Source organism: Diabrotica virgifera, chromosome 7 (genome assembly GCF_917563875.1).
Source record: "Diabrotica virgifera virgifera chromosome 7, PGI_DIABVI_V3a".
In the NCBI taxonomy this organism is placed as follows: Eukaryota; Metazoa; Arthropoda; class Insecta; order Coleoptera; family Chrysomelidae; genus Diabrotica; species Diabrotica virgifera.
In genome coordinates, this window is record NC_065449.1 from 215,517,461 (window position 1) to 215,531,213 (window position 13,753).

At 30.8% G+C, this 13,753-nt stretch overlaps 1 protein-coding gene across 1 annotated transcript in view; it reads right to left on the reverse strand.

The window, feature by feature from the left end:
- The window catches only part of LOC114326754 (inter-alpha-trypsin inhibitor heavy chain H4), a 111,377-nt gene that overhangs the window by 77,762 nt on the left and 19,862 nt on the right, over window positions 1-13,753 (reverse strand). The window contains exons 2-3 of the mRNA XM_028275184.2: window positions 10,692-10,812; window positions 8,350-8,601 (exon numbers count right to left, since the gene is read on the reverse strand). Coding sequence (XP_028130985.1) covers window positions 8,350-8,601; window positions 10,692-10,812 — 373 coding nt within the window. The remainder of the gene's footprint in view (window positions 1-8,349; window positions 8,602-10,691; window positions 10,813-13,753) is intronic.

The window sequence follows — 13,753 nt, forward strand, 5'->3', positions numbered from 1 at the left end:
AACTTCGATAAAAATGGCCCAATTAATTGTGTACCTACCTACTATACCTGACCATACATTTAATTTTTGTGGTCTTTGAGTATGGTTTTCACGCATCCAGTGTGGATTTACGTCGTTCCAGTACCTTAAAGTGTTACACTTCCGCACAGTGTAACGGTTCCTTCATCGGAAAAATATATTCTGTTAACGAAATTCTCATCATTTTCAATTTTATCCATCATTACTTCAGTAAACTGTAATCTACGATCGAAGTCATCTTCACGTAATTCTTGCAGTAAGTTAATTTTGTATGGTTTAAATTTATTTTTACGTAATACACGTAAGACTGAAGAACAACCTACATCATGTAGGTCGTAGGTACTTATGCACCCCTGCGTGAGGATGTATGTGGATCTTCAATAAAACTTTGCATTATATCTAAAGTTTTGTTGTCATTCATAACTCTTTTCGGTCTACCTGATCGGTATCCATCTTTTATTTTTCCAGATTCATCAAATCGCTTTACAGTTTTTTGTACCGTCACCTTAAGAATAGGAGAAAGGTGTGGGAAAGTATCATTGAACAAGTTGTCTACTTCACAATAAGCTGTCACAGAATCTTTTTCTGTCACCGTACCCTCTCATCATTAGAATAGTAATTCGTTCTTTTTCATTAAGAGCCATTTTGGAGAAGCAATTTGTCTTGCAAGAACTTTTCAAAACACAACAACTGTCAGTTTTAGTTAATAATGTAAATGTTGAACAAATGTCAAAATCACAGCATTCTACATTTAAATATTAAAATTTATTAAAATCTATATATTTTGCACTGTTTTATGTATTTAAGACATTCCAGACTACATAAAATCATAAGTGTTACATATGGTTGAACTCGTATTGAATAGGAGATTCCAATTATGACTGAATATACAGGGTGATGAATTTGAAAAACCAAAGTTACTAATAATATAAGAGAAACGGCAAATTTGGCAACATTGCAAATATCAAATATGGAAACTCCGTATCCCAAAATAGGTGTACCTCAAATTTTGTACAATTATGACTAGCAATTTACGAGATAATTGGCCGTTTCCAGACTTTTGGTCCACTCTGTATATGTTTTGAGTCATGATAAAGATATTGTATTTTGCATATTTATCACAAGGTTGACTGGATATTGAATTTGTTCGCACAGTGGATAAATGTATTTACTTATATGTATTGAATAGGCTTTTTATATTTGATAAACTAGAATTCATTAAAAATTATCACTTTAACACACACATCACTTCACAACAATAATTACAGGACCATATTTAATGAACAGCTAAAGAACTTTCTACTTACGGAGATATCCGAAAATCATGCGGATTTGTACCAGGAAAAGGATCGAACGAGCAGATATTGAGCATCAGACAGACAATAAAAAAGCGAGGGAACACTACATAACCAGTCCCAGCACTAGGGTATAAGGTGACCACCTGCAAAGCTAGCATAGGCGCTTTTCGGTTTTTAAACATTAATTTGTATATCATTAGCAGAAAAAAGCTCATTTTTAGCGAGCTCCAATCAGAGACGCCCGCCTGCAGTACATCTCTTGCAGGTCTGTTATCTCCGGCCCTGAATATAAAAATGATCTTATTTTTCCTAGATTAGGTACACAGAGCTTCCGATTCAGTAAAATGGGATCCACTCGGAAGTATAATGGGAAATGTGGGAGTACTTAACTACCTAGTTAATCTAGTAAGAAATCTACGATAAAAACTAAACATATATTCAAATGCGTTTAAAACAAAGAAAGGAACTAGACAGGGCTGCATACTATCACCGGTATCATTGAAAATATATTTTAAATATGTAATTACGAAGGTATCAGTCAAATGAAATGGAGGAATAGCTATAGGAGGCATAAAAATTAGTTACCTGCGACACAGAATAACTAACCATACAGAAGCCAAACTCAGGCCCAAAATGGTAACATAATTTTCATGCTCATGTGTCAATGTAACTGGTATAACCTCACTTTTAGACTGACAGTGACAGTTGTTTATAGTTAAATTTTATATTTATATATGTTTTATTTTATAGTTTATTTATATTTTATAGTTAAATTTTATATTTCAAAATTAATTAATAACTACTTGTCAAAATATCACATCATTTGAATTGGTCTATTCCTTAGAACATCAAGTTCCATTCTGTAACTAGGGCTCAAGGTCAAATATTTCGGTTCCCACACAATCAATGGAAACGACAGTCAGTTTCGCTTCTGTATGGTTAGTTATTCTGTGCCTGCGATATCCAGATTATATAATTATACTATCAGTAAATTAAGTCGAAATGATTACCATCACTGAACAACTTCCGGATAAGCAAATAATTCGAACTTGGGATCAACACCGGAGAAACAAAAAGAATGATCGTAAACAATGCAAAAACCAATCTACCGTACATACACCAAGTGATGAATTTCGAAGTAGTAGAGAGATTTGTGTTCCTGGATTCTATGATAGCCAACAACGGCAACAGATCCTCAGAAATCAAGCACAGTAACAGCTAAATTAATTAAAATATGGAAAGACGGACCAATAAGGGAAACTAAGCTTAGGTTGGTCCATACTAATATTTTTTTCCCATTGCTACATATACAGAGATGGGCTAAATTATGGAATATAAATTCATTTTCTTTAAAATGGACGACTTTGGAGAAAAATCCCGAAACAGGTCGATTTTTATTTTTAAATTACAATGCTTGGACATATTTCATACTAGTGACGTCATCCATCTGAGCGTGATGACGTAATCGATGATTTTTTTAAATGGGAATAGGGGTCGTGTGGAACCTCATTTGAAAGGATATTCAATTCTCTATTCAGTAATATAAACAATAATACCATTATTTATACAGGGTGACCAAAAAATAACTTTGAATTAAATTCATTCACGCAAAAAGAAGAATGTATGTAATTTATTTAACTCAAAATACATTGTACTGCTGTCAGTAAATAAAAAAATGTTTATTTCACAAATAAACATTTCTTTTCATTTAAATTAAATCACAAACAGCCACCCACCTACCTCTTGGCAGTTTAAACATTTCATTTAAGCGAAAAGCAATGTTTATTTGCCAAATAAACATTTTTTTCTATTTTCTGAGAGTAATAGAAAGTAATTTTGAGTTACATAAATTTCATACATTCTTCTTTTTTCGTCAATTAATTTAATTTAAAAAATATTTTTTTGGTCACCTTGCATAAATAATGATATTATTTTTTATACTACTGGATAGAGAATTGAACACCCTTTCAAATGAGGTGCCACACGACCCCGATTCCCATTAAAAAAAATCATAGATTACGTCATCACGCTCAGATGGATGACGTTACTAGTATGAAATATATGGCGAAAAATTGTAATTTAAAAATAAAAACCGACCTGTTTCGAGATTTTTCTCCTAAGTCGTCCATTTTAGAGAAAATGAATTTATTCCATAATTTAGCCCCTCTCTGTATACCTGAAACGTGGATTCTCAAAAAAATTGCTAGAAGTAAGATTAAAACTGCCGAAACGTCAGACTACAGAAAAATTTTACTCTTCTCCTGGACATAACACAGAACCTATCTGTCAATTCTGGAAGGGTTTCATATAAAAGACAGGCTATTAAAAATGTAAACAAAGCATACCTTTCGTCACGTAGCCAGAAGAAAGGAACTATGGCAATATTGATAATAGAAGGAAAGTCTGAAGACAAAGAGAAGGATCTTCAAGAAGTTGGGCAGACAAAATAAAGATCTGGTAGGAAAATCTCTACATGAAACCGACTATCTGGTACAGGATCGCAGCTAATGGGTCACAAGGGCTCAAGAAATGGGGAAGATGAAATGAAGAACTAAGATCAAGCAACCAAAACACTTTTCTAAAATTAGTATGGAGTTCTCACTTTTTTTAATAAAATCGGTTACCGACACATTTTATTCTTTGCCATATAATCTGTATGTTGTTCAATCCTGGATAAGTTAAATTTTCCATTTTTTTATTCAGTAGAAAACTAATAATAAATATAAATTTTAGAGAAAACTCTAACAAAAGAGCAAATTGTATTTCTTCTCGAACTATATAAAACAATTTAGCACAATAAAGTTTAATACAAACTGTAGAAAAATTAAGGTTATTAAAAGATAGTTGAGTTGTTCCGAAAATAAAAACTACAAACACTAAGCTAAAAGGAAACAGAGAAAAACTTAAAGCTACGGTCTATGAAACTGGCAGTAAAAATTAAAATAGCTTGGATGAGCAGTTTAATTAGGATACTTTAATTATAAGAATCGTAACATTTTTATTCAAATTAACATCTAAACTGCCATTTCTACGAAAATTTTATTATTTTTCTAATTGAGTTTAGATGGAGGCTAATATAGTGATGGTCGTTCCATTCTTTTAATGTGTATGTGTATAAACAGTGAAATTAAATATAATGTGAGGTACAAATTTGTTCAATAGTTAAACCAAAATTTACTGTAGCCCGAAGTAGGATCAATGGATTTTCATCTATTCCGGACACTTTTATAGGGGGTTTCTTTTGCTGTATTTCAGAAAAAAAAGGCAGATGGTGATAATTTAGGCGGTTTTGGAGGCTGCTTATATAAGTATCCACGTTATCAAATATAGGTATCGATCGGTTCTGATATGGGTGTCAAATATACGGATCGAATGAAAAAGATTCAGAAATAAACAAAGAAGACGTTATTCATGCAGTAAAAGCTCAGAATGAAATTTATTTCAGAACTGCATTATATTAGCTCCAAACAGCTACAATATAAATAGAGTACACATCTGAAGATACACAAATCAGACGAGGCGTGCAACAAGATTGCGTCTTTTTCACCGCTATTAATTCATTTGCATTTGGAGTCTACATTAACCCTAGAAGGATCAATGAGGGTTAAAATGTATCCACAACATTGCATTACATCCGATTTTCTAAATAACTTTCTTCCTAAAAATCTCAAATAATTAGTAGTTGTCGGCGTACTACTGCCATATTAGATGGCATAATTAGCATTTCTATAATTTAATTCATTTCCTCATACTACTTTTCTAAAAACTTGACAATGGACTATAAATAATCCCCTTGAATACCTTCAACACCATCACAAAATGGAAAGGGACGATATCATTCATATATAAAATTAGCAAAATAAAAAAGGTCAATAAGTGGGCAAAAATATCCATAGTTTGTTCAAAATGCAAGTGTTTATGCGGTAAGCACAGCAAGAAGTCAAAAATGTTTCTGTATCCTACGATGATGCCAATTCCACTGAAGCCGAAGACTCCGGATAAATTCCATTATCGTGTAGGGATAATCCAAAAGTGTTATTTTTAAATTAGTTTAAATAAAGAATCACGTTTTTGATTAATTTATGTGTGGACATTTATTGACCCTCCTTGGTCCTGCGAGGGTTCAGTAGAAGCATTAGACGAGTAAATTGGAATCAAGGTCAACTGCAATACAATATTTGGGATTAAATAATAAAAGTCAATGTAACCAAAAAGAAAAAAAAATCTATTAGGAATCGAACAAGCGAGGAAACCACTCATGAACATAAACATTTCTTCAAAACAATTGTGAAAGTTGGACAATTACACTGAAACATAAAAGGATGCCTTTGAGATGTATATTATATAGAGAAAATTACTGAGAATTCAAGTTGAAAGGTGAAAGATATGAATTACTTCAAATAAAATTAGAGGTACACGGCAAAAGATCAGTAGGGGGACTCTTTGTCATGGAGGAGTTGGGGTGTCTGCTCATCCGCATAATATATCTTTCGTTTAGTAGTTTCCAAAGATACAATGGCTATTTGGAAGATAAAATCTGTAGACTTTCGACAAAAGTTTATATATCCACCTAACCTAATTTTTCAGTAGAGCATTTTGAAAGTTTGAGAGGCCCTCTGAATTCTTGAAATTTTTAAAGCGAGTTGCTAATGTGATGGACATGTGTTAATATTTTAACATAAGAAATCAAGTTCTGCCCTACCTAATAGGTACCACAGCGGACAGATGATATATTGTCATTCTCATTTTTAAGGGTTTTACCTTCATCATAGACATACCAAACTCTACTAACGTGACATTAGTAAATAACATAATATCAAGCAAATAATCTCACTTTGGCAAAAATCGGACATATCAAGTTTTGCTATACAAGTTTTAATTTCGCCTTTAAATGAATGCGGAATTTCAGTGAAGTATATTTTTGCATTAAATTATTGTTTGAAAAATATTGAAAAACATGGGTTCAGAAATGGACAGCTAAACTTGTAATCAAATTCCAATTTTTACATAATGAAATGTTTGCAAATACTCATCCAGAATCACGCCACATACACGAAAACTTTTGATTCGGAAATCGAGTTCGTTTTGTTTAACGAAATTATTCAATTGTTCAGAATACTGCATTTGATCACTAAAATGAATTTAGTTTATATGAGAAATTTATAGTAAGTAAATGCTTGTACTATAAATTATATTATACTCTCTTTCTACAAACGCCGTAATAGTATATAGTCCAGGGCCCATCTGTTTTGAGATGGACGTTGAGAGGTGACTCAAATTTGTTTGCAGAGATTGCTTGAAAATAACTCAAATAATAATATTTGAGTTATCCTCTCTCTCAAAATGGTCCGAAACATTGTTTAAATAATCAAAATGTCAAAATATGAAGGAAAAATTCGATTTTTTTCATCGTTTTTTGATTATAACTTTAAAAGTATTCATTTCCGAGAAAAGATGTACTGACATAAAAGTTTCGTAATTAAATTTCCTACAATATAGAATTGGTTAAAAATTTAAAAAGTAGTCACCCTTGTTGCAAAATAGCAATAATAGCAAAAACCATTCAAAAACAAGTATTCGCATTCTACGTTTTTCAACCATATATGCTACAATTAGGACCTTTATATTTCACCCAGAAAAACTTTATAATACAGTAAAATAATACTGTAAATTTCATTAAGATCGATCCTATAGATTTTGCAAAATAAATTTTGCAATCCAGCTTTCGCAAAAAAAAATTCATTTCTTCAAAATGTTACAGGACTGAAAATAAAGTAGATAACAAGTATTTTTTTTTGCATATAGAAGTATACTGTACCTTTCATTTTCAATTTGCAAAATTAAAATCGATGAACCACCACGGCGTCAGGAATTTTTTTAAAATAAACTTTAATTATTGGTACTACGCGCAGGACAGCGGTGTTCGATTCACACAAGTTGATTTCCACCAAAATTTCTTCCAATCTTTATCTAATATATTATTTTCTTACTGTATATTTTGTTGTATTTTAATATTTTAATTCCACAAAAATCAAACTAATTTTATTATTGTTTGTGAAATATTGTTTAAACAATTGCATATGTTTAAAAATAATAAACTTTTATTCTCCAAGTTCAAATATATGAACAAAGAAAATTTTTGCTAAAAAAAGTGTTATTTCAAAGGATAGAGTATGGGTTTTTATTTTGCAATAAACAAATTTATTTATTCATATCGAAATGTAATAAAAATTAAAATGTATCAATCACTATCAAAGGTTATTGGAATGCCCAATCAGAACAAACTATCCGCTGTCCTGCGCGCAGCACCAATAATTAATGTTTATTTAAAAAAATCCTGACGCCGTGGTAGTTAATCGATTTTAATTTTGCAAATTGCAAATGAAAGGTACAGTACACTTCTATATGCAAAAAGAAATTCAACTTGCTATCTGCTTTATTTTTAGTACTATAACATTTTGAAATATTGAATTTTTTTTGCGAAAGCTGGATTGCAAAATTTATTTTGCAAAATCTATTAAACCGATCTTACTGAAATTTACAGTATTGTTTAACTGTATCATAATGTTTTTCTGGGTGAAATATGATGGTGTTAAGTGTAGCATAAATGGTTGAGAAACGTAAAATGCGAATACTTGTTTTTGTATGTTTTTTTTTCGCAATTATTGCTATTTTGCAACAAGGGTGACCATTTTTTTAAATGTTAACCAATTCTATATTGTAGGAAATTTAATTACGCAACTTTTATGTCAATACAACTTTTCTCGAAAATGAATATTTTAAAGTTATAATCAAAAAACCAAGAAAAAAATCGAATTTTCCTTCATTTTTTGACTTTAAATATTTAAACAATGTTCCGGACCTTTTTGAGAGGGAGGATAACTCAAGTATTATTATTTGAGTTATTTTCAAGCAATTTCTGCAAAAAAAATTTGAGTCACCTCTCAACGTCCAAATGTACTAATATTTTTACAGATGCGCCCTGGTCTAATAGTTTTTTTTATAAAAGTATCTTTAGAGGAATAACACTTACCTTGTCATAAATATTTTTAGCTTCTTCCTTTCCTTTGACGTACGCCTTGTAACTTTTTCCGCCTATTATCATTACGAACTCTGAAATAAATGCTTGTTCTGGAAGAATCACAGAAAAGACAGCTTCCCGAGCCGTAGTGTGTGCATTCTTGACTCTGCTTTCGATGACTGTCGTCGCGAAACGATTAGTAACGTTTGAGTTGACGTTCATCTCGTATATAATTGGCGGTTTCTCCTCGGCATCCCGTTTTTCCTAGAAATTTAAGAAGGAAAATAGATCACATAAGTACATGTATTCGTTTTATTCCTTGAGGTATTTGTAAAAAGTGAATTCAAATTGATAAAAATAAAATTTGAAGAGAATTTTACTATATTTGAGACTATTTTTATTCACGTTATTTATTTTCCTTGTTTTAATTTCCTCCACGTTTTATTCCTTGAGGTATTTGTAAAAAGTGAATTCAAATTGATAAAAATAAAATTTGGAGAGAATTTCACTATATTCGAGATTATTTTTATTCACGTTATTTATTTTCATATATAGTCAGATTTAATTATTTTCAGAAATCTAGTTTTCTTTGGAATATATTAAACATAAGTATGCATTTTTAATCCTGTATTACAAAATTAGACCAAATTAGCAACATAATACCAAAAACCGCATGTTGATGCCTTTGTTCTATCTCGGGATATCTTAAGAAATGTGTAAATTTTAAATATTACTGTCACCGGTAAACGAGGTTAAGGAAAAGTAGTGTGCGATGGAAAAAACAAATAAACATTTTCCCTGATGTAAACGTATATAGTTAATTAAAACAAGAATAAGTCAAACAAAACTATAAAATGTAACAAAGAAATAAAAGCAACTACTTACTTAGTCTTAGTGACTGCCTAAATGTTCAAATTTGTTGCCCATCATTTTCAATGCAAGCATTTACCTTTCAGGAGTAGATTGAATAGTAACAGATTTAACTGTTTTAGACTTTTATTTATGAGGACGGATTAAAGACCTTGTTTTTGACGCTAGGCCCACTACTCGAGAAAACATGATCTAGAACCTAGAGAATACGAAACGCCATTCAAAGCATTGCGAAAGCAGAAATTGAGGCTGCTGTTCAATCTACTCTTGAAAGAGTAAATGCTTGCATCGAAAATGATGGGCAATAATAATTTGAACATTTAGGTCGCCACTAAGTAGTTGCTTTTATTTGTTTGTTATATTTTATAGTGTTGTTTGTCTTATTGTTGTTTAAGTTTAAGGATATACGTTTACATCTGGAAAATATTTCTTTGTTTTTTCCATAGAACACTACTTTTCCTTAACTTCGTTTACCGGTGGTATTAACAGTTGTTTAAAATTTACACGTTTCTTAACATATCTCGAGATAGAAAAAGGGCATCGACATGTGATTTTCGGTATTATGTTTCTAATTTGGTCTAATTTTGTAATACAGGATTAAAAATGCATACTTGTATTTAATATTCTCCAAAAAAAACTAGACTTCCGAAAATAATTAAATATCGCCTACTAGCTGGCATATTACTTATTAGGCTGTTTCGAAAATAAGACTCTTACATCGACGTAAAAGAGCTGCTTTTAACATGACCAAGTATGCAAAATTTGCTTTAGCAGAACCGGACTTACAGCCATTTTTTCATAATAACGTTCTCACTCACCACCACCTCTTATTTGCAAAGGTAGACTTAATGTGAAATCAAGTATGCACAGAATTTTATAAAGAATACGATGATTGGATTTCCAGTGCCCTTTCATTAGGTAAATTTTGTAAAATTTTGATTTTTTAATTTTTGATATTCAATTACGCCCTCTAGCGGTGGACCTTTAATTATATAAATAATTTCCAGGCTTTTCCCGAGGGAACTTTTGTTATAAATATTTTTTCTCAAAGCTGTACTATATAAGCTGTTCCTGAGATATGGACGAGAGACATTCTTATTGGGACATCCGGTACAGTGAATAAAAGAATGGATACTAAACAGAAAAAAAAATGAGTAAGCATAATGGTGGAAACCCATGTGGCAGGAAGGGAAAGACCCGTGTCGTCAAAATAGCTAAAGATAAATCACCAATTGGCAGAAGAAGTATCGGACGACCGCGTATAAAATGATGTAACAACCTTCCATAGAAGTATTATTCCACCTATCAACAAGCCGAATTGCTTATAAAGGGAAAGAAGAAAACATTATTTTTAAGGCTTACGTAGCTGAATATATGTCTTCAAAATACTTGAATATCGAAACTTTTAGATTATTTCGTAGTTAAATATTATTTGCTATATAATAATTATTACTTAGTACTAGTTAAACTTGTGTATTACTTACTATTAAATGTCCCCTGTTTTCATTATCTGAGAATATTATGAAGCTCACATCTCCTGTAGCGCATTGTCCTAGTTTTATATTTAATAAAGCCAAAAGGCAAAAACATAAAATCTTATATTTCCTGAAAACATAAAAGATATTTATTACACTTTTATAAATTTTTAGCTGTAACTATCATCAATATTACTCGTATTTATGATACAATTATTGTACATCTGCATAATATACATAAAACTAAAGTTTATAGATTTAATGGAAAACAATATTAATAAAATATGTGAACACATAGTTCAGATAAATAAGGGAAAAAATATCCTGTTGGTGACACAACCCCCTCCAGGCCGAAACTAAATTTTTTGGGTAGTATAGACATCTATAATAATAACCTATATATTTCGTGCCGCCGATTTTGATGATATACATAGTTATAAACAAATGAAGATAAAAAACGGTAAATTTTTGTTTTTTTGTCTATTACCAGAAAGTTAAGCATTTTAAACAAATTTGAGAGTAAGAAACTTATAAACCGTATAAAAACCTTCAATATGGCGTTCGCTGAATATGTCTTTCTTTATTAGTTGCTTAGAAAATTGCAAAATAAATCATAAATTTTGAGTTTATATAAATATTCATAACTTATGTAACAATTAACATAGAACCTTTTTAATACACGGAATGCTGAGACTTCTAGTGCTTAAATCACAACCTAAATTTAAAAGTAATCGGTCAAATAGTTTTGAAGTTATTTAATTTGTTTTTCCCAAATTAATTTTTTTTGAAACACTTTAAGTCAGAAAATGATGAAGTTACAGTAATATGTACTTTGGATAGTTTATGAAAGAAAAAGATTTACACTATTAATTTATTAAAAAAAATGACAAAAAATAATTTTAATATGGCAAAATTATTTTGAAAAAACATGTGAATTAAAAAGGGGGGGGGGGCTAACTTCGTCCCTAATTGTCCTAGGACAATTGTTGAAAAATAATTTTTCTACGGGTAACGGTTAAAAAGTTATTTTAATTGTTTTTCAGTAAGCAAAAAATCGACATGTTTTTGCAAAATAATTTTACACTGTTTAAAATTGCTTTTTGTCATTTTTTTTTTAAATAAGTTAATAGTATAAATCTTCTTCTTTCATAAACTGTCCGAAATATTACTGTAACCTCATAATTTTCTGACTTATAGTGTTGCAAAAAAAATGAATTTGGGATAAACAAATTAAATAATTTTTAAACCATTTGACCAATTGCTTTGAAATTTAAAATACAATTTAAGCACAAGAAGTCTCAGCATTCCGTGTAATAAGAAGATTATAACTAAATTTTTACATAAGTTATGAACATTTTTTATAAAATGTTAAAATTTATGACATATTTTTGCAATTTTCTAAGCAACAAATAAGGATATATATATATTCAGCGAACGCCATATTGAAGTTTTAATATGATTTATGAGTTTATTATTCTCAAATTTGTTTAGAATGCTTCGTTTTTTAGTAATAGACGAAAAAAGCAAAAATTTACCGTTTTTGATTTTCATTTGTTTATAACTATGTATATCATCAAAATCGGCTGCAGGAAACATATTTATTAATATAGAAATGCAAGCCTCAACGTCCCAGGCTGACCGATGACCCGGAAGCCGACGCAGCATAACCGAACCAATAAATAGATGCAACATACATTTTTCAGCGTTCTTTTTAATTCGTATTTAATTGTATAACAATAGTTCCATAAGTTGTAAAAGTTGTGATTTCTCAAATAAAACCTTTTTTAAAAGTTACGTTTAAGTGTTCCCAACATTTTTATATAGATGTCCATACTACTCAAAAAATTTTGTTTCGGCCTGGAGGGGGATGTGTCACGAGAAAAATCTTATTTCTCTGGACTAACAACACAAAATAGCAGCTTTATTAAAAATTTGAGTGAAAACTACACCAGTAAAATATTGAAGATTTAAGGAGAGATTTAAAGTTTGTGACAGGATGTTGCGCCGGAATCATCATTTTCAACATAGATTCAAGGAAAAGGCGATTAGAGACGCCGGAATAGACAACAGAGGAATCAAAAATAATAAAGCATAAAAAATTATGACCTCAGAGAAAGATTACTAGAGCTAAAAACATCGGTCCCCATTCACTGTTAATAACTGTACCTTTGATGTGGTGGACTTATCTACATACTTGAGCTCCCTGATGACCAATCCAATGAAAAATGCATAACGGATGAAATTAAACGGAAAATAATCCTGGCAACCAAGTGCTATTTTGGACTACGTAAACACATGCAAAGTAAATAAATAAGGCAAAAAATAAAAATAACAATATACAAAGTACAAAAACTCAAAGAAGTACCACAAAATTTTATATTAAAAGGTCATACAAGGACGCGTTTCGGCTCAGCACAAGCCATCACTAGCTTAAAATACAGGAACACAAACAACAAAGGGTTGACCAGAAACAGGAAGGAGGAAGAAGCAACTAGTTTACAATATAAATATAATTCTACAAACTTCAGTATTAGGTGTTAACCTATTTTAGCATTGTGTCAGTCCTGACAGTCCACAATTCTTCCATCTTGTGGACTGATCAGGTGTCAGAACTGATCAGTGCACAAGATGGTTTCTCCCCATGTAGAAGTTTTACACAATTTTTACAGTCAAATTGTAACAAAAATGCTAAAATAGCTTAACACTTAATAATGAAGGTATAATGTAAACTAGTTGATTCTTTCTCCTTCCCGTTTCTGGACAGTCCTTTGTTGTTTGTGTTCCTGTATTTTAAGCTGATAATGGCTTATGCTGAGCCGAAACGCGTTCTTTTATGACCTTTTAATATACAACTTTGTGGCACTTCTTTGAGTTTTTGTACTTTGTTACATCGAGACCACATTTGAGAAAATGGATACTTCTCTTCATGTTAAACAATTAGGAGAGTGCAATTAGAACGAAAACATGCATTGTTTCGAAAAATTCAAACAAACTTATATACATGTTAAAGTAAAAGTTCTGCTCGCAGATTTGGCCGCTAATTGTTTATTAATTGTTTAAACAATAACAAT